The following is a 26,057-nucleotide window of genomic DNA, read 5'->3' on the forward strand; positions in this document are numbered from 1 at the left end:
TGTGGCCACCGTTCTCCTTTGTGCAGAGTTACTCAGGGGGAAAGGCTACGATGCATTCGCTTATCGTCAGTTTGGCGAGTTCTCTTGCAACGTTCAAGCCGCAAAAAAAGAAGAGGGCTGGCGTCGCCGCTCGGTTTAGATTTCCCTCCCGAGGACAAAAGAGGTGGCCCCCGGAGTTCCGCCGCCCGAGAAACGCGCCGCGGGAAAACGCTCAGCCCACTCCCAGTGATTTAACCCCTTCCACTCCGCCGGCCTAGACCGACTTTTAAGGGCGTCCTGCCCGACTCCCTGTCCGCCCACCCCAGTTTATTCGGGTGGACAGATCCCGGCTCGCCCGGTCACCCTCCACTCCGATTGACCTCTCTGGAGTTTCTGGGGGTCAACGGGCCAACCTCTGCGGCGGGCCCGGGGCCGGCCCCCGCAACCCTCGCGGTCCTCCTTAAGAAGCCTCCGCCGCCGAGAGGAGAGGCGGGTGTTTTGTTCTTATAAGGAGGAAAAAGTTTCTGGGACGTCCAGGAAATGAGTAACCTCGCCGCCGTTAGGGCCGTGCTGATGGAGGCCAGGAGGCGGGAGCCGGCCGGGGTGTTGCGTCCCCCGTCCCTTTAAGTGCCGGGCGGGACGCTCGGGGAGAGCCGCCGGAGAACCGCGGCCTTCCGGCCCTGGACCCGCGCGCGCAGCGGGGCTGGCGCCGTCCCTGCCGCGACGGGGAGTGGGACTAAGCAGCGTAAGTCCCGCGTGTCCACCTCGCGTGGGGGGAGAACAGCGGCTCGTGGTGAGGGGGAGGGGCCGCGAGTAGACGGCGCAGCGCCCGAGGTGGCGGGGGGTGCGGGCGGCTGCTCGGCGCCGGGCTGGGGTGCCCGGGGGGGACCCGGCTGCGGCGCCCCTGCAGAGGCGGGCGCGTGGTCTGCGGCGCCCCCACCCCCCCGGCCGCGGACCCCGTGGGCGCCAGGCTGCAGCCCAGCGCGGCGGGCAGCTCCTCCCGGCGCCCGAAGCGGCCGAGCGGTGTCGTCCCTACTGTCCCGGCGATCTGTCACTTCTGACCGTCTGAGCAGAGTGCTAGGGCAGAGAGGCAGGCCCGGCCACCCAGCTCTTCAGCCAGCCTCCTTCCCCTCCGAGAAGGGGGCAGTAGGGGTGCAGCTTGGTTTTTTTCTCTGTTTAAGATAGTGTCGCTGTGAGGTTGCTGGGGTCGGGTGAAGCCTCTGCCGGCTTCCTCTTTCGGGACTATTAGTGGAAGGGACCGTACTTTCTCTTGTGGCTGCAGTTTTCTGCTGCCTGACCCTTAACCACATCCCCACCCCCTTCCCAGCGTCTGCACCTTTCTGGCTGCCAGGTGAAGGGACTCCGAAGGCCCAAAGCCAGGCATCCCGTCCAAAATGCTCCTCTTTAAAAACCAAAATGCTGCTAGCCAAGAAGGGAAAATATTTCACTGAACTACTGAGGGACGGCACGCTGCCTTTTGCATCCTCGGCCTGGTGTGGGAACCCCCACCCCAACCCCTCTTCCAAACTAGAAGAGCCCCAGATACTGGCAGATCCTGGACCCTGGTCTTTGGGATCTAAATCAGTTTGGGAATCCCATTTTCCTGTTACTCTTTTGGATTTGACCCAAGGCCCTTCCCTTTTACAAACCAGTTCTACCTGGGAGAGGCTGCCAGGGGAAGCTGGTCCGAGCCTGGTGTAGTTACACATCCAGGTTGGCTCTGCAGCCACAGATAGACTTGCCATTCATCTCTTTATTAATAGCAAAATAGGCCGTGCTTTTGAGTCCTCCTAGCAGCCTACGTGCCTAAGTGGCTTTCATTGTTTGCTAATTCCCTGGGCCTGCTGCTGCTGCAGGCCATTCTGCCCTCATATTTTCCACTTGTGGGTAACCATAAAGTGGTTGGTTACTCGGAGTCTCTGCTCTCTCCGGGTGGATGGAGAAGCTTTTGTTCAAATGCCATCCTCTTCCTCCGTAATTTTCAAAGATGCAGCCATTTCGGGCTCTGGCTTTCAGGGGGCGAAGATCTGAACTCTTAACCCGATGCCATCATCCCCAAAGTTGTCACCTTACCAGGAATGGCACCCAGCTCCTGCAGTGCTCAAAGGGAAACAAAGAAGAGGGTATGGGGGTGAACCTTTTACCTGAGAGCAAGACCCGGGAATTCCCAGTAGAGGCTTCTGGCAAAATGGCCCACCCAAGAAAGTACTGCCTGGGAGAAAGCTGGTTTTGTATTTTTCCCTTTTTGGACCCCCTGGGATGGAAGAAGAGAAAGAAGGTGGGAAATTCCATCGGATGGAGGGGGTACACATCTCGAGTGGAGCCCATGGAAGGGTGGGGTTGGGCCGCTGGAGCCCCTGAGCTCAAGTTCTCCGTGGCCGGTTCCGCACTGCCAAAGGGAACTGGCCCAGAGGAGAGGAGATGGCATGGTGAAGGGGGTTGGCAGAGTGCATCTTATGAGGGAGAAGGGAAAGAACAGGAGATTCTACCTCCAAGAGGAGAAGCCGAGGGGGCAAGGCGGTGACTCTAGCACCGTCACTTGAGAAGACTTGCCCAGCTGGCCTCAGTGACTCACTGACCAGGAGAAGCAGGGAGACGGATCTTCTAAGAAGTAAGGGGTAACTTGCAACAATTGGAACTCCATCAGTCGGTAGTGCGCTGCCCATCCTTGTCGGTAGAGACAGGTAGCCATCAGCAGTGAGGAAGGAGAGTTGCTTCAGAATCCAAAACTGTGGTAGGATCAGCAAGAGTGAAGCAGTAGTGCAAGCTGTGGGACTTCAACAGAGAAGTGTCCTTAGTGAGGAGCGGGTGCTCCAAGAGTGCTGGGCAGCTGAGGAGTGGGACCTTATTTATGGCTAAGACCAGTCTATCCCAGACCCCCCTCTAATCCAGTCTTGCTGAGGAAGGAGACCTATTTGGGAATGCCAGCAGTTGATAATAATAACTGCCAGCGCTGTTGCTACCCTGTCCTATCTCTTGTGTGAATTAGAATAAAGATGCACCTCTCAGCAGAGGGGTGGCTCCTTGGTGACATTTAAGATGTCACCTGGGGGCCTCATCTTGATGGACATGACCAAGGTGCATAGCTGGGCAATTGGCGTGTGAGTGTATTCATCCTCACTGCACCCTGGTCACGTGTTCTTGAGCAGTACACCACCTGTGCAACCATACACAGCAGCCCTGATAACCAACAGTTATTAAGGGCTTACCATTTATTTGCCAAGCTTTTTTTCTCCAAAACCATTTTCTTTTCATTAATTCATTTAATCTTCATAGTAGTCCTATGAAGGAGGTATTGTTATCCTTATACAGATGAGGAAACTAAGACACAGAGAAGTAAAGAGTTCAGGAAACTGGAAGCCAAGTCCCAGTCATTGAACGTTCACAAAGCAAGAAGCAGGTTAAGCTTAAAAAGTAGGTTTGGTTGGGGACCCTCGTGGGAAGGAGGAAAGAGCAGTTGGTTTTTTCCTTTGGTCAAAGGAAGAAATACCCACTCAGCTCAGATGAAGGAAAGATGGAAAACTCATCTGGCAGCAGAAAGGTGAGGAAAAAGCAAGCTCAGCCTTGATGGCTAATGGGAGGCCAGGGCCAAGCATCGAATGACTTTCCTTCTTAATCACTGGGCAGCGTGAGGTGGCAAATCCAGTTTGGGACCTGATTGGGGGGGGGGGGGAGATGAGTAAGTGCCACCTGGGTGTGGTGCAGAGGGGAAAGTCCACAGCTACACAGGCCCCTGACCTAGGCAGAGAATGCCCCCAGGAGCAGACCAAGGTGGCGAGAGTCTGAAGAACATGCTGGTCCAGCCCTCCCCACCCCCCACCCCCATCTCCTCCCTCTTCCCTTCCTTGTCTAGGTCCTATTCACCTGCAAATGCCCTTCCCAAACTTGATTAGGAAATCTTTCCCAAAATCCCATTTCACAGCTTCATATATATCATCACTTATTTTCCACATGATACCTGGTAGCACTTAATTAGCTGGAATGGAGCATTTTACTACATACTGTCTCGAGGCAGTATTTTTTTTTTTTAATGTTTTATTTATTTCTAGGAGAGAGAGAGACAGCGTGAACAGGGGAGGGTCAGAGAGAGAGGGAGTCACAGACTGAAACAGGCTCCAGGCTCTGAGCTGGCAGTCAGCACAGAGCCCGACGTGGGGCTCGAACCCACAAACCGCGAGATCATGACCTAAGCGAAAGTCGGACGCTTAACCGACTAAGCCACCCAGGCGCCCCTCGAGGCAGTATTTTAAACAAACTAGCTTCTCGGTGCATGAGGATGCCTTGAAGTCTGTTGGGAGGGACCCGTGTAAAGTGTGGTGTTTACCTGGATCATGTCACCAGTCCGAAGGTCTAGCTCGTAGCCATGCCTACGCAGAAACCCCATCTCACAGTTTTCACGGTGGTTTGGACCTGGACTACTGTGTCACTTGGAGAAGCTGCTAGAAGTGGGGGTACAAATTAGAATGCTAGTTTATTAATTTGGAAGACGTGTGACCATCATGCAGACTAGATGATCTCTGGTCCCTGCATCCTGGGCAAGCCACGTGGGAAACCACAGATACAGGCAGCTGGTGCTTGGCAAAGAAGGGCAGGGAGGAGAGTGTCCAATAGCATGGGCCCCTCTTCACTTCTGGGGCCCTCATCAATGGAGAGACACCTGCCAGGTAGACCAGTACTCCAGTCAGCCTGGCTGTGTAGGTCTCCTTGGCCTCGGGGATAGTGTTTACCTGATAGCATTTCTCCATGTCCTCTTGCATAATTTAGCTACTTTTATTTTACTTGCTTGTTTAGTGCTTTATAAACATCAGCTCCCAGCTACATAGTTTCATTTGCATAAGCTAACCACTGTACATTTCAGGGTTGGAAGGCCAGGCCATGGATGTGAATGCTATATGCAAGTTAAGAGGATTTGGTCCGGTGGCCTGGGTGGGTTAACAGGAAGCCAAGCACAGAGCAAAGAAACACGGTCCTAATCAGCGCAGATGCCTGGGGAAGAGGAAGACCCCAGACTGGCCACTTAGAGCAGCCCCTGTGTGAGCATGGGCGTGAGGCAGTACTAAGGCACTGCTTGCCGTGGCTGCCTTGGGTCAGCTTGGCCTGCTTAGAGGGCCTCTTTGGATTTAAAGAGCTCTCTGTAATCTCTGTCCGGGTCCCCTCATGGCTCATCTTTAGTAAGCCACAGTCTCCAGGGCTCCGTGCCCTGAAAGGAGGCGTGACCCTCCTGAGCCTTAGGAGGGTGGACTAGGGTCGAGTCCTGGCTCCACTGCTCCATGTACGGACCTTCTCTGTATTTGGGCAAGTGCTTTGACTATTTCAAGCCTCGGTTTCATCATTGGTAAGATGGGGATAACCACTCATAGGATATGCATAGAAAATGCTCAGCACTGTGCCTGGCACAGACTTCTGATTTGGCTACTGTTAGCTCTTAAAACACTAGAGGTCATTGGAGGATCCACATTTTCTGCCGAATTGGGCCCTCTACTTCCACATTAGTGCCATTGATGTCCGGCCGAAGGACAAGGCTGTAGGGACTGAGACTGTCCCAGATGCACAGAAGGAAGGAACTCATCAGTGCCCTTGCTGTGGTTTGCTCAGAGCTGGTGTCAGAGGTGTTAGTCCTGACATTTTAGCCAACTCTGGGAGAGGGAGAGTCAGGTTTGAGGCTTGGCCTGAATAGGCATGCAGTGGGGAGAGAAGGGTTAGGTTTTCTGGGAGAGGACAAGGGTCATTTGGGAGTGCCCAGCAGGTCTGTAGGGTCCTCCTCAGCGGTTTGGGACCTGTGATATTTCCCCATAGAAAGTATATTACCCCTCCATCCATCCAATGGCCCACCCCTTGACATCTGTGGAATGGAAGTACCTGGTAGGTGACATCACTGTTGCCCATGGCAACACCTCCACCTTAAGGTAGAGAGAGAGGAATAAGAACCATCCTAACTGTAAGACACATGTTGAAAGGAGGAAGCACAGAAGGTGTGACATCCACAGGTATGTTTCTCAGGGGCTGGACAAGGGGACAGAGTGGGAGGGGGGCCTGCAGTTCAGAGGTCTGGGCTGTGAGCCAGTTGGTAGTAGGTGTCTGGGTCTGGGTTTGCCCTGAGTGGATAGATCTCTGAGCTGCTACTTGGGCCAAAGAGCATGACTCCTTACAGGGGCTTCTGGCAGCTTCCATGGTTCTGGGTTTCCCTTCTACAATCTGGAAAGGGAGAGTGAGAGGTAGTGGTGCAGTGAGGGGGAGATCAGGAAAGTGGCTTTCCCTTCTTCACCCTCATCCCCGAAGGAAAGTAGGAAACAAGGATGCCCATGTCCTCACTACAGGGACTGATTTAAGAGACAACCTTCGCTCATTGCTTAAGCGAGAATTTATTGTGCACCTACAGTGTGCAAGGCAGTGTGCTAGGGATTCATTGGCCTCGTGGGGCATTATCAGCAAATGCAAACAGAGAGGAGGAATGTCTGGGATCCGCTGCCCCAAGAATTGGTACCAGCTGGGAACAGAAGCAAGGTCTCCCAGCTCCCCTCTCCCCAGCTCTAGCACACTCCATAGAATTTCAGGTGACTTAGAGGGTGCCTAGTGGCTCAGTTGATCAAGCGTTCAACTCTTGAGTTCAGCTCAGGTCATGATCTCACAGTTTGTGAGTTCAAGCACCTGCTGATGGTACAGAGGCTGCTTCGGATTCTCTCTCTCCCTCTCTCTCTGCCCCTCCCTCTCTCCCTGTTTCTCTCCTTCTCTCAAAATAAATAAACTTAAAAAAAAAAGGCAGAGAATTTCAGGTGGCTTAAACTAAAGCCATGGAAAGTCCCTTCTTCCTCAGTAGTTCATGAGGACGGTTGAAGTAGACCCAAGATCTGGGGGGTGGTGTTAGAGAGGACAGGCATGGGTATCAACTGTGTCCTGCCAAAGGACTGAATCCCACAAAGTCTGAGTATCAAAGGGTAGAAGACACCAGGCTGACCACCTACTCCTGGTTTCCTCCTGCTGTGTGACTCACTCAGTTTCTCTGCCTGTTTAATGGGGACAATAGCAGCCAGGACCAAAGAATACACAGAGCACTTTAAGTTGCTCAGATGGAAGTCCTGGAAAAAATACAAAGGCCACAATTTTCAAATGGCTTACTTCCAGGTGAAGGACCTAGTGGGACACCCACTGCCTGGGAGGAGCCCTCCTGGGCTGCTCCTGCTTTCTCCCCCCAGGTCTTTCCCCTGAAGTGGAAACACGACAGTCTCCTTCCAACCTCCACCAGACCACGGGGAGGGTGTTGTCATAATTTGAGTCGTGCTTGTTGGCACAAAACCATGTGCTCTTAACAGACTGTTCTCCTGGGAGCCTGTTTCAATAACCTCCTTAGTAGTAGTCAGGGGACCCGCCTGAAGTTCATGAAAAGGTCCTTTGTTTGCTGAGACTTTGTTCCAGAGGGGCAGGACCACAGCCAGGCCAGAGCCTGGACCAGAGAGGAAGAAAATGAGGGATCCCTCGGCCCTACCCCTGCGTGCTGCCCCCCCCATGCCACTTTCTCCCTGATGCCTCCCACCAAAACACACTACCCAGTGTCAGAGGGTCCTCACTCCCTTTCCTCAGCGCTCCATCCTTTTAGCTAAATAGTGGTCTCAGACATCCCAGATCACACTCGCAGAATCTCTGGGAGGGAGGAGCCTTGAAAGCTCATTAAGTCTGAGTCCCTGCTTCGTGTCCAGATTTCACCTAAACTGTCACCTGCCTTTCCCTAAACAGAACAGGAAAGCCCATAGGTGCACTGTAATATTTCACAGACATCAGGTCACTGAGCAGCACAACATCATGGGAAGACCAGAGGCTTAAAAGTCATCCCTGAGTTCAAATCCCAGCCCCAATAATGAGTGAGTGGCCTCACCACTCTGCCTCAGTTTCCTTATCTGTAAAACGAGGATAGTGCCTCTTTCGGAGGTTTATTGTGAAGATGATTCATGTAAAGCATCTTGCACGATGCTTAAATGTCAATTAATGTCCCACATTGGTCACTATTTTCTAAACCTTTCCATGGGGCATCAGGGCCATGAGGCTTGTCATTTTTTCCAGAAAGGGAGAACTACTTGCCACTCTTTCAAGGGTTGCTTCTCTGCTTCTTCTCTTAATTTGCTTTGAACCCGATAATCGTCCATTTATCTTACATTTGTCTAAGACTCTGAAGCAAGGAAGTGGGTGTCAAGGGCATCGGCAGCTGAGGGTCAGATAAATCTGTGTCAGGGTTCATTACTGGGTCGGGTCATCTTCTTGGTAAACATCATGGTGAGTCAGCTAGCAGTTAGCTGAAGGCCATCCAGACCTGAGATGGCTGAGGTCTGTCTCCCGGGCTGCATCTGGAAGGGTTTTTGCTCACATTTCCCAAGGTGCTTACAACTGTTGCACTCTGCTAACTTTCTGACTACAGAGTGCCTCCTGAGGAAAAAAAAAGAAACTTAGAAGTTACTTCATCAGGTGCTCCCATTTCAGATTCCTGCTTCCTGGGAGTAAATGGCAATGAGGATTTTCCCTGGTCCTGACTTCATTTATTCAGTAGGCATTTGTGGATGGCCTGCACCTCTCTTTAATGCCCAGCTTCAGGGACCAGCATTGGTTTCTCCTTCTAGGTGCTCAGAAGGAGTGGAGGGGCTGTCACTATGGATGCTGCCAGATTGGGGGCGGGGGGGTGCTACAGGCTCTCCAGGGGCCAAGCTTCCTGCTCTCCCTCTGTGGCAGCCTCTGGGGTCTTTCAAAGAAACAGGGAGGTTAGGAGACAACCAGACTAAGTCCCCAGGCTTCTGGAGTTTGCAGGGGTGTTTGTCAGCCCCCTGTCCCCAGAGGACTCCCTAAGACTCAGGATTTAACAAATCAAAAGGGAGATCCGGCCTCATTACCCATACCAACATGGATAACATCGTCCCTTATGGAGCGTGACTTACGTATGTGACTGCCATGCGAGGAGGGAGGTACTTTGTCACCACAGGTGAGAGACTGGAGATTCAAGCCCAGGCCCTCTGAGTCCAGACTTTGTACATGAAGCCTCTGCAGAGCGTTAAGTTCTTCTGAACTGAAGAGCCTTGGGCTGTTTATTTCTGGGTGGGCTTGGGGTAGAGTGTGTCCCAGTGAACTTGGTAGTGTCAGTGTCTGCTTGCTGCCTGCCCCAGCCTGACCTGCACGTACCTGTTCAGGTACACCTACTATGTGCCAGGCTCAGAAACCAGGGCAGAATATAGGCGTCACTCCATCCCCATGTCTGGATGTTGTTTTATGTCATTCACAGGGAAGGTGACTGACTCTGTGTGGTCCTAGACAATTCTGGGGGTAATTTTGCCAGCAGTTCCTGGCCTTACGGTCTAGGCCCTCTGCTTTCCGGGGCAGGGAGAACTGGTTGGCCCTGACTGTGGTGGCCCTGGTGGGGAAGGCAGGCTCACTCTGGCTCTGGTGCTCAGCCTGGGTTCCTGCAGCAGACAGGCCCGCCACAAGCTCTTAAGTTTTTTACAGCTGGGTTGGCCTCCGTCTTGCCTTTGTGTCTCTTGCTGTTCCCCTTTATTTAAGATGAAAGGGGTTTTAGATCTTTGCAGGCACAGAGAGAGAGAGAGAGAGAGAGGGTGTGTGTGTGTGTGTGTGTGTGTGTGTGTGTGTGTACATACGTGTACTTACACGAGGCCCAGAGCTCTTCCCTTTCTCCCCTCCCCTCCCCTCTCCCCCTCTCTCCAGCCCAGCTGGGGCCCAGGCATTGTGTCAGGTACCACCCAAGCCACAGGGGACCCGGGTGGGGGACTGGGTGGGGGAATGGCTTGTTCACTGTGTGGGGGCCAGAATCTCTCAAGCCAGGACGTGAGTAAGAGGCCGCAGGATAGGGAGGGTGGGAGGGGGAACTGGCCTCTCTGTGGCCATGGAAAAGTCCTGGGGGCCATTGCCCTTGCCTGAGAGGCCAGGTTGTCTTTGTGAGCAAGTCTTTGTTCTCATCCAGGGATCACAAGGAAGGTGGCGCCCAGCAGTCTATTTCATTCCACCCATCCCCAGCTTCTCTGTGAGAGGGGAGGAAGGATGGCCAAGGGAGGGCTTTGTCTCCACTTTGTTTTCTTTTGTATTTTCTCTCTGGTTCCTGCTCAACCCCCTTAAATACCCTCCCCATTGAGCCAGCCTGTTTGCTGTGTTCCGGAGCCTACTTTCTGTCCCTGACGTCTGGGCCTCCCCAGACTTCCCAGCCCTACAGCAAAAGTGCCTGAGCATTCGCTGCCTGGGGGAAGGGGCTATAGAGATCACAGGGTGCAGGGAGAGAAGGGGGACAAGTCTGGGGAGCTGTGGCATCCCTGCCTGAGGTGGGTGTTCGTGCTTCCTCCCAGCTGGTTCTCTTGTGGGCGAGATGGGGCCCAGAGATGGAGGGAAATTCTGAGAAATACTCACTCAAGCGAAGCCCGCATCTGACGGTGCATGAGAGCTGCCGCACTGTGAGAAATGGTTAGCTCTGTGTTCCCATTGTTCGTGCGCCCCTGTGACTTCAGGGCCAGAAATCTGAGGTGCGAATCCCAGGATCGAGGGACATGCTTCGGCGCACACCTCCTTGCTGTAGGAAGTGCATCCTTCCCAAGGATGGAGGGGGTATATGGTGCCTTCTCTTGAAAGTGCGGGGGGGGGGGGGAGGCTCCAGTGTGCAGATTGTGAGCCCACCAGTGGGTCCCGGTATTGCATGTGTCCTCGGTGCACTGAGCAGGCCGTGCCAACAGCAGTGGGGTAAGACCAGAGCCCAGGTGGCTCAGGATGGGGCAGACTAGGGAGGCGGCCATGTCTGGAGCAGCGGGCCTGGGGTCTGGCTCTTCTGCTCTGTGCCCGTGAGGCCTTGAGTGACTGCTCTACCTCTCAGCGCCTTGGGCTCCTGCCTGTGAAGTGGGGCTGCAGCCCTGGTGAGCCGGGCCAACTAAGGAGAGAGGCAGGGGAGCAGGCACCGTGGGGTACCCACTATGGGACATCTATGGAGATACAATGTACTTAAGGCACCAGGCTTGCCTGCATTCGGAGGGGCTTAATAAATATGCCACCTCCCCCCAGCCTGGTGCTGTATCCCATTCAAGCAAGAAGATTGGTCTCAGGCGTTGAGGGTGGAGAGGGATCAGGGAGGCTCTTAGAAGCAGCTTCTGAGGTGGACTTGCTGTGAGGACTGTCTGGGGATTTTGGCTGTGTGGTATGGACGTGGTGCAGGGAATTTAGGGCAGCGCAGGAGGTGTTCGGGGGACAGTCAGTGATCTGAATCAGCCAGGTGGGTGGGAAGGGAACTGAGGCAGACCCCAAAGCTGGGTGGGGTCAGGCCCTGAACTTCAGTCTTAAAGCTCTGACCTGTGTCACATGGAAACTGGAACCCACTGAAATGGGGGAAGGGAGACCTCCAGGGAGGTGGAGGCTGGGAATTAGAGCTCAGAGGAGCTACTTGCAGAGGTCCGTGCTGGCCAGGATGGGGAGCCCCCGTTTAGGGTGAGGAGCAAAGGCTGCGTCAGAGCGGGGTCGGGAGGCTGCGTTGTGCGTTGAGAGTGTGTGCTGACAGGACACCACAGACTGAGTGGTGAAGCAACAAGAGTCCTGGAGGCCCCAAGTCTGGTGCCAAGATCGCCGCAGGGCCCCGTGCCTCCAGATGCCGCACGACGGAATACCTCCCTTCCCCCGCCCCCTCCGGCATCCAGTGGCTCCAGGCCTTCCAGGCCCTGGCAGCTTCCCTTCAGCCTCTGCCTCTGTGTATAGGGACACTTGTCACTGGATTGAAGGCCCCCCTGGGTAATCCTGAGTGAGCTCATCTCTGTGATCCTTAATTTAATCGCATCTGTAAAGACCCTTCCAACTAAAGTCACATTCACAGGGTCTGGGCGTTAGCACGTGGATGGCATGTTTTGAGGGCCACCATTCAACCCACTGCCGCAGCTGTTGGATTTGAGGTGCCCTGGGGAACACAGACAAGAGAAAGCTGGGTGTGGGCCTGACGAAGGGCTGCTGGGGAAGCCCCGTCCTGTCTGTGTGGCCTGCAAGCCTCCGTGCCATGCCTTAGCCTCTGAGACACTAGGCCTCGGCCTGTCTGTCCCGGGATGCTGTGATTTCCCATGACGTGCTGGGGGGGGCATCAACATCAGGCAGCATGGCTGGACGGAAGGACGCCGTGTCCTTCCTGGGAGATTGATGGCTTCCCTGTCTTCTCCACCCGCTGCTCGCCAAGGGATGTGCACGAGCCGCTGATGGAGGAGCGGGAACAGGAAGGATGTGGGCTCTCCCATCCACATCAGCGAGGCCAGGCCTCCGTCCTTCCTGCACTCGGGCTGGCCGGCTGCATGACCCCGGACCAGAGGATGGGGTTGGCATCCTGGTGACTTTACGGAAACCCCTTCCTCTTCCAAAAGTGGGCCTTGAGGAAACTTAGCACTTTGGCCGGAGTGGCTGGGCACCGTCTGTGAGTCTGGCCAGTGTGGCCACGGGGCAGAGACAGCAGAGCTTACCTTGGGGAGAAGACCTCTCCCCTCACAGGATAAACTTTGCCATGAACTCTCCACTGGGAGGGGCAGGGTGGGGGTTTCTGTCCTCTCTGCTCTCTCCCTCAACCCTACCAGGCTCCAGTCTTGACCCCTGCTTCTTCCTAGCCCAGGTCCCTGCTCAGTCAGTGTGGGATCTCCCCTGGGTTGGGGGGAGGGGCACTGGGGGTCCAGTTCTCCAGTCCAGAAGACCACAGACCTCAGACAGTAATTCCAGGTGCTACTTAGTGCACACCCATTAGGCTCCAGAGTCTCTTTTCTTCTAGTTCCTGGAGAGGCTGTGGGGAAGCCCTTTGTGTAAATCCCTGGCACAGGCCCAGCACACAGCCAGCCCTCGTAAATGCCGGGTGTGGTTATTCTGAGGGGGGCTGCTGGGATGACTGGGAGACACTGGGAGCAAAGATTGAGCCAAGGAGTCTATTTCAGGCAGTCCTGTTCCCAGAGGAAATGGTGGTGGTACTGCTGAGGGGGAAGAGTGAGGAGAATCCCATGGTCAAGGGCAGCCTTGAGGGGTGCTTAATGGGGGAGGGGAGGCACTGGACAGGAAGAAGAGGGCTGTGGACCAGGGCCCTCAGGCTCTAGGTGGCCTGCTGACGTATTTTATTTGGCTTCCCTGGTTTTCAAAGAATTTTTGAAACAGTACCTGACAGCCTAAAATTGAGGGATTTTGATAAAATCCAGAGTTCTGTTTCTCTTGGAAAAAAAGAAAAGATCATGTCATTTGTGATGTGATGGATCTGTCCTTTAGATAAAGCTTGTGTGACTCAGTCGACTCCGTCCCATCACTCACACCTCTGGCATCTGCAGCCTTGCCCATTTTCTCTGGGGGTCTTCTCCACCCCCATTCCCCACATTTGGTCTTACAACCCCTGCCTTCAGGAAGGGTGACTGAAAGGAGATAAGGGAGGCAGCCCAGTGGCAGGTGGGAGGAAGGTGAGCCTGGCTAGAGGCCAAGACAAAGGTCCTGCTGTGGGGGAGGGGTGGGTGTGGCTGGGAGGACACTGAGAAGAGGCGGCACTGGGGCCTAGAACCTCACCCTCCTACCCACTTTCTCAATTATGCTTTCTTGGTCCTCTTCCTTCCTCTTTCCTCACTTCCTTTCTTTGCCTGACCCTCCCTCTCTTACCCAGGCCTGAGGCTGCCCAGACCCAGCCCCCTGCTCCCCTCCTCCCCATCCCCACCCCACCCCCATGGGGGTACAGGCAAAGAAGGCCCTCAGGGAGAGATGCTCTTGTTGCAGCAGCGTGGGCCAGCTCTGCGAGGCCTTGCTCCTCTCCTGCAGGGGACTCTTGTCCTGGAAGGGTGGGAGCCATCTGGGCTGAGTCTGTGTGCACCCCCCACCCTGGCCCCGAGTTAGGCGAAGAGGAAGGAGTTTGTGGAGGTAAGTCGCTCCCACAGCGGCCATCGCCTCCCTAACACGTGATCAAGTCAGCTCCCTCATACTGGGCACCTGCAGTGCTCCCTGGATGCAGGAGGACGTTCAGGTTTTGGAACTTGCTGAAACTACAGCCAGGAAGGCAGGGCCTGGTGGGTGAAGTGACACAGGGAAGATAGGAAGATCATCGAAGGGCAGGCTCCCTAAGGAGGGGCTCCTGGGCTGGGCAGGGACGCTTGTCTGATGCCAGTGGGCAATGTGAACTCTGCTAGAGAGAGGCGTGCGGATCGGAGCTGAGACAGACAGGCCGCGGGAGGGAGCCTCCCCAGGCCTTCGGACAGACTGCGTGCTCAGGGGCCCCAGACTCCACCATGAAGACTCAGGGTCAGACTCGTGCTCTGCATTCAGCCTTACAGTCCTGTTTCCTCCAGGTCTGGGAAACTCAGGGCACAGCCAACCTGGATGATTTGGGTGGTCGTCCTTGGCAGTGATGCCTGGGAGGGGGGACAGGCTCACTGCAGACAGGGAATCTTAGAAGTCACACAGTGGACATTTCTGCCATCAGTCTCTTCACAAAATAGGATGCTGCAGCTGCCTGACTAATGTTCTGAAAATCAAATGACCATATCCATGCCTAGTAAAGTACTCAGCCTTGTAAATACTGGCACAGTTAGAAGCACTACTTCTCTCCTGTCTGTGCAGGTCCAAAGGGTGATGTCTTCTGGGACCACTTCCACCCACCCTCCTCGCCTGACGGATCTCCTCTCTAGGTCTCCGTTTCCTCATCTATAAAATGGGGCTTAGATGAGTACCACACTAAATTCTGACTTTCTGAAATTTGTGGTTTAATTCCCCACAAACCGCTGTGCACCTTGTCAGCTGGGACTGAGAAGCTCCTGCACAAGACCATTCACCCTGTAGGGGTTCAGCCCAAACTTACCAACAGCTTGGTCTCCCTTGGCCCCTGCTTCCTCAGAGGGTGCAGAGCCTAAGCAGTGGGAAAGGGCCCTGTAACCCCAGGGGCCTGGGCTGCAGATGGCTTCTCCTGCCACCAACCCTCGTACTTTATTTTGTTTCATAAAGAAACGACTTCAGCTGCTCCTTTAAGCTCTGAAGATGACGCTCAGGCCTGAGCCCTTTTGCTGCTGTAATTAGCACAGCTAATTGCATCTGACAAGCTGGGCGTGGGGCAAAGCCTTGGCGAGCTGCAGGATCCGAGCTGCGAGCTGCGGTGACAGTACTGGAGCCACGCCTTCCTCCTCCCTGGAGGCCTGCCTGGCTTGGGCAGGGCTGGTTCTCAGACTTGAGTGGGGACTGGAACCTCCCCCCAAAGGGCTTGTTAAAACCCCAGGTGCTGGGCCCCAGCCCTGGAGTTTCTGATCAGCAGGCCTGGGATTGCACCTGAACATTTGCATGTCTAACAAGCTCCCAGGCGATTGTGGTGCTGTTAGTGGGGGCCGTATTTTGAGAACCACTGTCCTGGGGGACTGCTGGCTGCTGAGAAATGGGTCCTGGGCACCCCTGCTGCTGAGGCCACAGCCAGCTACCATTGGGTGGGGGTAGGTGGGTGGTGGGGCAGAAGAGGTGTTGATGAACACGTGGGGCTGGACACAGGCTCTCACTTCTCCAGGTTTATTGTAGGATACGGAGCCAAGGGCTTCCACACCCACATCTCCCCAGCACAGGGAGTCCACAGACAAGGAGGAGCCTCCAGAGAACAGAAATGCCCTCTCTCCCTCTGCTTTTTAGTGGCCTACTGCTTGTCTGCCATTTATGCCCACAGCTCATTCTGTTCCGGGACCATCCTTGGCAGCTGGTGGCTGTCTATTTCCACACATGAACTGTGGTGCTCTTCCTGCCTGGGATCATGCTGCACTCATCTGTGGGGGCCCTGCAGCGTCCAGCATGGTCCTTGCGCATAGTAGGTGCTTTGAAAACATAGCAGTGCAGAAAGAATTTGGGCTTTGCAGATGGTAGCAGAGAGAACAGCATCTCAACCTGGCTGCGCCTTTTCAAGTAATGTGGCTAGAAAATTACTTTGTCTCCTGGGCTTGGTTAACCCAGCTGTGAAACAGGGATCTCACCCCTCACATAGAAGGTTATGGGGTGGGGGGTGGCACACTGAGCACCCTGCACATCCTAGTGAGGGCTGGATAAACAGAAGCATGTATCTATTAGATAACTCTTAGTGGCATTCATTGGGGGACTGTAGGGCTGTGATTTGGGGGCTGTAGGGCTCTGGGTGAGGGGTGTAGGAGTGACAGACCCCAGGGAATAGAGAAGTCATCTGGGGTTTCTCCCCTAGAGTTTGAGGCTTCCTGCCAGGCTCAGAATAAGGGTCTGAGAAAACTATTGGATGGGCTGACCACCTGCAGCCTTCTGCCCCAGCCTCTGCTGCCTCGTGACCCTGGCCCTTTGCCAGGCTAAGTTTAGCCGTGACCTGCATGGGCCACCACACTCTGTAGGCAGGGCCAGCGGTGGAGAGGAACTCCGCAGGTTTCCTGCTGGCTTCCTGGCAAGCAGACAGACAAAAACCCTCAGAGGAACCCAAGTTAATTTTCGAGCCAAACCCAACTCATGTCTTGGACCACATGCATGGGGCAGCCTTGTAGAGCTGAGAGCCTTGGGCCAGTGCAGAGGTGGACAGTTTTCAAATTGGGGAAAGGGGGCCCTTTGGGAGGTGGGGTGGGGCACATATATATCCATGGTTCTAGGAGAGGCTCCCAGATACCTGTCTATCCCTCTGGTCTCCAACAAAAGTCACCCCACTCTGGTTCCTTCTTATTCTTCTGGCCCGGTGGCCCCAGGGCAGTGTTTCCTGTGGTTTGTTTTGGGGAGGGGGGGAGTAGAGGACCCAACTCAGCCTCATCTCGCGAGCACTGAGCGGCACGGCCTGTTCGCCATCCCTCCGTGCCCATAGGCAGAGCCCGCCTGTCCATACGCTAAAAGCAAAATGACACCTGGGATCTCATCTGATCTCTGGGAAGGAGTTGTCGGTTTAAGGAAGGACTGAGTCAGAACTCCACCTCCAGGAGGATGCAGGCCTCCAGAGGCTTCTCCCTTTTGCTGGAGGGCAGAGTGGCATGCCAAGGGACAGCAACACTAGGGGAGCATTTTGTGCTTTCAAAGCACCTTTGAGCGTGCTTTGCTCCACACCCCTCGGACTTGGCACGGTGCGCTTCGCAGGTGAGAAAACAGGCCCGCAGAGGCCTCAGGGGAAGGAGCTGGTGTTGTAGGACATCTGCTCTGCGCCAAGCACCTGAGATGAATAATCTCCCTTAACTCAACCTCCCTGTGAAGGAGGGTCTGCTGTTAGCCCCATCTCGCAGGTAAAGCAGTGGAGTCTGGAGAAGCAAGACCACTCGGCAAGTTAAGTCTCAAACCCAAGCCTGTCTGCTCCTATAGCCCAGGCTTCTTCCACTCTGTTCCCTTCTCCCTCAGTCTCCCAGTGAGTGTTGTAAGCCTATGACTGTCCAACTGTCCATGATCCTGTGGGCTGCGTGTATCCCGCCCTTGAACCTTGCAGAGGCATCTGCCTGGCCCATTAGGAACCACTGCAGGCAGGTTCACTGTGTTATCCCATCACTTCACAGCTACCCTTTTATAGGAAAACTTGCTCAGGGGCAGGCATTTTGCCAAGTGCTTTATATGTATTACCTTGTTCGAGCTTTACAATAGCAGGTATTATTATTGCTGTTATATGGATGAAGAGACTGAGGGTCGAAGAAATTGAGTGATTTGTCCAAGGTCACATAGCTATTAGGTACATGTGCTGGGCCCTGTCTTGTCTCCTCTGGAATCCATCCTCTTAACCCCTTGCACACAGAGTCGATGGCTCCAGTTCGTTTGGAGCTTTGAACCTTGTCTGTTGCAATACAAGGAGGCCATTACGGCCCTTGAACAGGACACAAGGATGCACACAGGTAGTCCTATGGAAGCTTTCGGGGAGGGAGGAAGAAGACTTCCCAGTCTTCAGGCTTGACAATGACGCCATTGTGTAGTTGGTAGCATCCTATCCTGAGCGAGCATGGAGACTGACCTCCTAGATCAGGGGTTGCCTAGGATTATTACTGTGACTTGTCAGGCAGGGCCTGTCATGCCCAAAGGTGGCTGCCTGTAGTACAGGGACCCTCAGGGTCCTCAACAACCCCAAATTCTCTGCTAACTGGCTGCTGCCTGGTGCTCTGCCTAATAGCACTCTACACCTTTATCTTAAAAGCCTGATCCGTGTTAATAAGCCAGCCTCCAGCTTTGCCTTGGACCCCCCTGGCAAAACTTTCCATTGTTGTATCTCTAGAATGTGGAAACCAGGACTGACCTGTTTCTGCAATTCTCTGGCAAGCTACTCCTAGTCTTGGGGACGAAAAGCTGGCCAGCTGCCCCCTGTACTTTTTCCTTAGCCTGCCTGCCTTCCGGTCTGACTTTCTCCACTTTCTCCTGTCCTCCATCTCCTCAAGTTCACCTCTGGGACCTGAATGGATGTGTAAACCTAATTCTGCTGCAGGCGGACCACTCTTTTGGTTCCTGCTTGCATGTCCACCTGCGTCTAGGATGGAATCACAGCTGAGCAGCAGGCTTCACCCAAGTGTGACAGCTCAGGTCATGCACATCCTGGCACTGGTGGCTAGAACCTGTAGAGGTTTCTTTACCTGATGACAAATACCTATTCCTTGGCACCATCAGGGTAAGAACCAAAACAAGTATTTTTAAGGGTACAAGTTGAAGGTTAGCTATGGGGCTCACGCAAAGTGGAAAAGCTCCTATCAGCATGAGTGGCATACAGGGGGTCAGGGGAGCCCTCTGTGTTTTTTGTTGTCCAAAAATGACCTCATTTGGCCATTAGCCTTCCTAGCTAAGGTCCCAGACAGGGGGGCAGAGTAAGTATTGAAAAGGCCCACTGTTACTTCCCAAGCTTCTTGCCTAGGAGAGGAGAGGGTGTAATATAAAGGCTTAACCTTGTAAGGCTGTGCTTCTCCGACTTTCATGTGTATGGTATTAAAATGCAGATTCAATTGGTCTGGGATGTGGCCAAGGTTTTGCATGTCTAACAAACTCCCAGGATTGTATGGGGTTAGCTCTTCCCTAAAAGTCACTTGAGATCTAAAAATCCATTTGTCCTGGAGGAGTGGAGTATCGCCCTTCACAACTAAGAAGTCAGGTTTAAGGTTTGGAAGATTCAGGAGAGCAAATCTAATGTTCAGCCACTCTGGTTGTCTCCAAGGTTGCCCAGGGGAGAGCTCTACCCAGGAGAAGGCCAGGAGGTCAGAGTCTGTATTTGGGGTGAGGCCTCACAGATCAGAAGGAGAGGTTTATAGTGGGGGAAGACAGGGCCCAGAACTGCTTCAGAAGCACTTGCTGTTGGATGTGTGCATGCTGTTCACCATCCCCTGCTGTGTACACACTTCGCATGGGTCACCACATCCATCAGTACTGTGACCCTGCGGCTACTGTGGTTTTCCTCTTGTACAATAAGGAAACTGGGTCTCAGAGAGGTATGTTAACATGCCCAAGGTCACACAGCTAATCAATGACCCAGCTGGCCTTGTAACTCAATCTTCTTCTTCTCCACCACTAGGCTTTACTGCATTGAAAAAACACACCTGTGCCACACAGCATTCACTGAGGGGAGATGGGTGAAGGGATAGAAAAATGACTTGAACTGATTTAAACAAAGCAAAGAAATTATTGATTTATAGGAGTTAAAAAGTCCAGAGGCAGTGAGTCCAGAGAGTCTGCTTTTGTCTGTGTTGGCATCTTTCTCAAGCAGACCCCCTTCCAGGCAGCTGGAGAGCCACCGGCAGCTGTAATCATGTTCCCTGGCAAACCAAGGCCACAGGGCATCTTTCTCCCCATCGGCCCCAACAAATCCTACCTGTGCCTCCCTCCCATTGGCCCAAGTGAGGTCCTGTGCTCCTCACTGAATCCACACTGTGGGGGCAGGGGTGTGGAATAGCTTGGGCCTGGGTTATATGTCCCCCCCCTCCCCCCGGAGCTGGGGTGGGATCATCTACCCAAGCCACAAGACAGGGAGCAGAAACCGGGTGGCTGCTGAGGAAAGTGGGTTGCTGCTTCCAGAAGGAGGAAAGCCTGGGCAGACAAACAGGGCCTTCCCTATGGGTTGCTCAGCCAGGATTGCTGGTGTGGGACTCTTTGCAGGTCTTTCATCCAAGGCCACATGGAGGCACACGAGGAGACTGCGGGTTGGCGGGGAGAAGAACCAAGACATTCACCTAACTCCGTGGGTGGGGGGTTGATGCGAGCATCCGGGGAAGAGGCGGCACAGAGGGACGCTCGGTGTGACCATTGATCTGTCTCTCTGTGTGGCAGGAAGGTTGCAGCCATGGCTCTGGGGCTCTTCCGGGTGTGTCTGGTGGTGGTGACAGCCATCATCAACCACCCGCTGCTGTTCCCGCGGGAGAACGCCACGGTCCCCGAAAACGAGGAGGAGATCATCCGGAAGATGCAGGCGCATCAGGAGAAGCTGCAGCTCGAGCAGCTGCGGCTGGAGGAGGAGGTGGCCCGGCTGGCCGCCGAGAAGGAGGCGCTGGAGCGGGTGGCCGAGGAAGGCCAGCAGCAGAACGAGAGCCGCACGGCCTGGGACCTGTGGAGCACCCTGTGCATGATCCTCTTCCTGGTGATCGAGGTGTGGCGGCAAGACCACCAGGACACGCCTTCACCCGAGTGCCCAGGCGGGGACGAGGAGGAGCTGCCTGGCCTGGAGGGTGCCCCGCTCCGGGGCCTCAGCCTGCCCAACAAGGGCACGCTCAACCACTTCTATGAGCGCTGCATCCGGGGGGCCACGGCCGATGCGGCCCGCACCCGGGAGTTCGTGGAAGGCTTCGTGGATGACCTGCTGGAGGCCCTGAGGAGCCTCTGCAACCGCGACACGGACATGGAGGTGGAGGACTTCATTGGCGTGGACAGCATGTATGAGAACTGGCAGGTGGACAGGCCACTGCTGTGCGACCTCTTTGTGCCCTTCATACCCCCTGAGCCCTACCACTTCCACGCAGAGCTCTGCTGCTCCCGCCGCTCTGTGCCCTTGGGTCGCCAGGGCTATGGCCAGATCAAGGTGGTCCGGGCCGACGAGGATCCGCTGGGCTGCATCTGCGACAAGACCAAGCTCGGGGAAGACATGCTGTGTCTCCTCCACGGCAAGAACAGCGTGGCTCAGCCGGGCGGCGAGGTGGAAATGCTCCTGTGTGCAAGAGACGCCCCCTACCTGGACACGCTGCAGGTCATGAAGTGGTTCCAGATGGCCCTCACCAGAGCCTGGCACCGCATCGCCCACAAATACGAGTTTGACCTGGCGTTCGGTCAGCTGGACTCCCCTGGGTCCCTCAAGATCAGATTCCGCTCGGGGAAGTTCATGCCCTTTAACCTGATTCCTGTGATCCAGTGTGACGACTCGGACCTGTACTTTGTCTCCCACCTTCCCAGGGAGCCCTCTGGGGAGGCCCCAGCATCCAGCACTGACTGGCTCCTGTCCTTTGCCGTCTACGAGCGACACTTCCTCCGGATGACATCGAAGGCGCTGCCTGAGGGTGCCTGTCACCTCAGCTGCTTGCAGATCGCCTCCTTCCTGCTGTCCAAGCAGAGCCGCCTGACCGGCCCCAGCGGGCTGGGCAACTACCACCTCAAGACGGCCCTCCTGCACCTGCTGGTCTCCCGGCGGCCTGCTGACTGGGAGGCCGGGCAGCTCGATGCTCGCCTGCACGAGCTGCTCCGCTTCCTGGAGAAGAGCTTGCTGGAGAAGAAGCTCCATCACTTCTTCATTGGCAACCGCAAGGCACCCCATACCATGGGCCTCCCTGAGGCTGTGCGCAGGGCTGAGCCTCTCAATCTCTTCCGGCCCTTTGTCCTGCAGCGAAGTCTCTACCGGAAGACGGTGGACTCCTTCTATGAGATGCTGAAGAATGCCCCGGTGCTCATCAGCGAGTATTCCCTACATATCCCCTCAGACCACACCAGCCTGCCCCCAAAAGCTGTTGTCTTGTAGAGCTCCCAGGACCCAGAGGGCCGGGGTGCAGGACACCCCACATGTCCACACCACTGGGGGCATCCACAGTCCAGTCCTGGGAAAATGCTGGGCTTTGCTGGGAGCCGTGGCTCAGCCCACCAGGGAAACCCTACAGCCCCAGAGGAAAGCATTCCAAGCTGGAAGCTGGTTTGCTTTTGTGCCAGCTGGGGCCTGCTGGTGAGGTTCTGGTCTGGGGTTGGTTGACCCTTTGCTGCTTACTTTTGGATCACCACAGACGGCTAAGATGATGACGAAATACTGCATGGACAGTAAGTTAAAGACACCGCAGACATCGATTTGGGTACAATTTTTACCTCCCAGGTCCAGTCTTTACTTGGATATCCACAGAGGATCTACAGGAGTCTGACAGGGCAGTGTGTTATGACCCTGCACCCTGTTTCCAGTCACTCTTGGCCCCGGGCATCTGCACCCAAGGCACTAACAGGGGCAGCTGTGGGAATCTGCAGCCTTCCATCCTCAGCCTGCAAAACAGGAGTCCACCTGTGGCTGCCATTTTTTAAGCTATTTGGAGAAAAGACCAAGTAGCGGTTCGAGGCCCTAAGAGGCCAGTGTCTGTTGCACAGAAATGGGCACTTGGTGGCAGAGGGAAGTTTCACGTGGCCTCTTTTTCAGCTACATGTCTCAGGGTGCACCCCCTTGCCCAACCCCTTCCCCCAGTGAGCTGAGCACTGTGGGTGCCACATACCATGCAGGGTACAGGCTCCTCGGCCCCTCACCCCTCTCTATTCTCTCCACAGCTGGTCTGCACGGGGTGGGGGAGGGCGGATACCAAAGGTGGAAGCTCTGGGAGACACATGGTGAGTGAGATAAAGGACAGAACCTATACCCAGGGTACTGGGGCCTGGCTCGCAGCCTGGCCTCTGATGCCCAGTCCAGAGCTGAGAAGTGACACATGCCATAGCCCTGAGTTTTCCTCCACAGGGTCTGTCCCAGAGCAGGGCGTTCCTGGAGGCCAGGGGAGAAAAGCTAGCTCTGTCTGTTAGCCCCAGGATCTGCTCTCTCCAGTGGGGCTCCCTCCCTGCACAGAACCCTCCTTTCTGGATGGGCCTTGCCAGCCAGCTACACAGATGACCAAGACCCTGAGAGGCTTGGCTGACTGGGGGCATACAGGGACGGCACTGCTGAGGGCCCCGGTCACTGGGCAGGCGCCAGAGGCTGTGGTGGGAGCTGGCCCGTCTGTGGGCCTCTTTTAGAAGGGTTGGGAAGCCACTCCCTCCTCCACTTGTGGCTTCACTGGCCCTTTGGGAGTTCCTCTAATGGCATTGCCTCAGTAACCCTTGCAGCAAGCGAGGAGGAGGCAAGAATGAGGGTGCCTGCACCAGCAGCAGGGGTCCCCTTCAGGGTTTAAGCTGGCCATGCCTGCTGAACAGCACACGCAGTTCCCCGGGGCTGTCAGGCTCACCCCGAGCTGCAGAGGATCCTGTCCCAGCCCCAGAGGGTTCTGGAAGGTGGACAGTGTGCCTGGCAGGGTTTACTCGCAGCAGGCTGGGCTGTGATGGAACACTGAAACCTGGCGGAATCCTTCCGTGTGAGCTGGAGTTGGACTGTGCAGACCGGCGGCCGGGGCTGCAGGGAAGGGGCGTGCCGGCAGTGCCCGACAGAGCTCCAGGCCCCCCATTCAGTTGGGACTTGTTTCCAGAGTCGGGGTGAATTTCCGTATTTATTATTGCCCATGCCTTGCCTTCCCCACCTTCATCCTTGTTGTGCTTGGAGGAGACCCCACAGCCAGGAACCAGCCTCCAGAAGCCGAGACCAAGCCTGGACCTCCCTTGGCTCCCAGGAGAAAGTTCACTGAAAAATTACCTTCTGGCCTCTTGTTTATTCAGAGCTGCCGGCTCAGCGGGGAAATGGGGATCTTTTATGCACCGAGGCTGCTTCTGAAGCAGAAAGCAGCAGGGCTCTCATGTTTCATGCTGCCTTATTTATATTAAAGGAAGAATTAAATTCTTGGAAGAAGTAGAAACTGGTCACGGTGTTTGTTTTTACTTCAAGAAGTCTGTGCGTTCCCCAGAGCAGAGTTGGGGAGTGGGGAGGGTTTCCTGTTGACCATCGGAAGCTTTCACTCCCTTTTGCTTCTTACGCTTTCACAAAACTTTTGCAAATAATAAAATAGAACAATTTCTAGTCCATCTTCGAAGCAGCCTGCGGAGTTCCGAAAGGGGAACTTGGTGGATGCCAGCACGAGACTTTACCTCACAGAACTTGATGTGCAGACAAACGTGGGAGCGAGAAGAAACATGAAGCTTTTGGGTTTTGAGGAAAGGGATGATCTTTTAAGTGGAAGCTTTAGTCCCTCAGGGCACGTCTGAGGCCTTTCCACGAAGGACACCCAGGCCTCTTTCTCTGAGGAAGCTCTTTCCTCAGCCAAGCATGTTTGACTTCACCGAGCTTCCACTCACTGGGGTGTGTCGCATGCTCCAGAACCACATTTTGCTACACCTCTTGACAACACAGAAAGGAGGAAGGTCGGCCAGAGGCCGAGACACTGGTTAGGTTGGGAAGAGCCACAGGAATGATGGAAACAGGGCGCCTGGGTGGCTCAGTAGGTTAAGTGTCCGACTTCGGCTCAGGGCATGATCTCAGGGCTCGAGAGTTCAAGCCCTGTGTCAGTGCTGACAGCTCAGAGCCTGGAACCCACTTCAGATTCTGTCTCCATCTCTCTCTGCCCCTCCTCCCCTTTCAAATATAAATAAACATTTAAAAATTTTAAAAAAGAATGATAGAAACACTGGTGAGTCCACAGGAGAAGCCCAGTTCAGGCTGCCTTACTGGCTGTAGCCCCAAAAGACACATTACGGGTGTCCCCTAGGTGCAGGTTTCTGGGCCACGCTGCACCCAGCAGTGGAGTCTGTAGGAGTCTGGCCCAGGAATTTGCCTTTTGCCGAGTTCCCCAAGTGATTCGGAAAGGCCAGGAACCACTGATTACCTTGGGGGATAAGGGATTAGGCACTGCCTGATACGGCTTCTGAAAGATGGGTAAGACTGAAGAGGAAGAATGTTCCAGCCAGAACCATGGGGTGAGGGTAGGAAAGCTTAATAGATGGAGGCAACAATTAACTGCCATCTACCTGGTGCCAGTCACCCTTCTGTGTGCATTTCTTGTGCTAACACATTTAATTCCCACGTCAACCCCATGATGTGGGTGCTGTATGTTATTCTCCCCATGTTCCAGATGAGGAAACCGAGGCACAGAAGGGTGAGTAGCAAAGCTAGGATTTGAACCCAGGCAGGGCTGGTTTATATGCTGATAGATACGGAGGAATTTTAGCAAATGAGTTTGAAAATGTTGGGGCTCATCACAGAAAAGCCTTGAAGGCGAAGTAAACGAAGGTACATTTGAACTTCATACAATAAGCAGTGGTAAGCCATTGTTGATTTTTGAGTGAGACAGTAACTTCATCTGCCCCAAACCATGAAGCCCCTAACACTGTGATCAGTGCTGTGTTAGGTGCTACAGGGGGTTATAGCCAGTTTCCGGGGGGGGGGGGGGGGGCCCACTGTGGCACAGTCAGTGAATGTCCAGGAAGTTTGGTTTTGTTTTTAATGATTTTTTTTTTTGAGAGAGAAAGAGTGTGAGTAGGGGAAGGGCAGAGAAAGAGGGAGACACAGAATCTGAATCAGGCTCCAGACTCTGAGCTGTCAGCACAGCTGACATGGGGCTCGAACCCACTAACCGTGATATCATGACCTGCGCTGAAGTCCAAGGCTTAACCGACTGAGCCAGCAGCCCTGTCCTGGAAGTTCTAACTGAAGTCACCACATAGGCTGTGATTCAGCACATTTTCATGCTCTCTCTCTCTCTCCACCTCCTGGGATAGATCTGGAAGGTTGTTTGGTTTGGCCGGCAACTCAGGAGCAGAGAGCACCAATCCCCACTGCTCAGTGCGGGAAACACAGACCCCCAGCTTGCCTGGTGCCCACCTTGCTCACCCTCCTCTGCCTTCCCCCTGACCCCTCCCCCCAACCATGAGAAGAGCATCTTTTAGAAGCCATCCAAAGATAGTTTGTTTTTCTAACCAGTTGGGTTTTTTTAAATAAAAACAATATAGTCATGATAAAAAAATTCAACTACTGACAGAAAAGTTAAGTAACAGATACAAGCACCCACCCCATCTCCATCCATTCCCCATCCGTAACCAATATGAAATTTCTTGTGTAGCCTTCCAAAATT

The 26,057-nt window shown here is 54.5% G+C and overlaps 1 protein-coding gene across 2 annotated transcripts; it reads left to right on the plus strand.

The window, feature by feature from the left end:
• Window positions 1-547: 547 nt before the first annotated feature.
• On the plus strand, window positions 548-23,854 carry LOC120239611 (inositol 1,4,5-trisphosphate receptor interacting protein). Of its 2 annotated transcripts, none has more exons than XM_039243996.1 (2): window positions 548-727; window positions 20,173-23,854. In XM_039243996.1, the coding sequence occupies exon 2, from the start codon at window positions 20,186-20,188 to the stop codon at window positions 21,842-21,844; it is 1,659 nt and encodes a 552-aa protein (XP_039099927.1). In that variant the 5' UTR covers window positions 548-727; window positions 20,173-20,185; the 3' UTR covers window positions 21,845-23,854. The 2 variants fall into 2 exon arrangements, with proteins under 2 accessions (XP_039099927.1, XP_039099928.1); XM_039243997.1 differs by lacking the exon at window positions 548-727 and adding an exon at window positions 2,572-2,590.
• The last annotated feature ends 2,203 nt before the right edge of the window (window positions 23,855-26,057 follow it).

This window comes from Hyaena hyaena, unplaced genomic scaffold, assembly GCF_003009895.1.
Source record: "Hyaena hyaena isolate Hyena2069 unplaced genomic scaffold, ASM300989v1 scaffold_233, whole genome shotgun sequence".
Lineage (NCBI taxonomy): Eukaryota > Metazoa > Chordata > Mammalia > Carnivora > Hyaenidae > Hyaena > Hyaena hyaena.

What these genes read in the sequence shown, in the direction of transcription:
- LOC120239611 (XM_039243996.1), top strand. Translation starts at nt 20,186, where the DNA reads ATGGCTCTGGGGCTCTTCCGGGTGTGTCTGGTGGTGGTGACAGCCATC.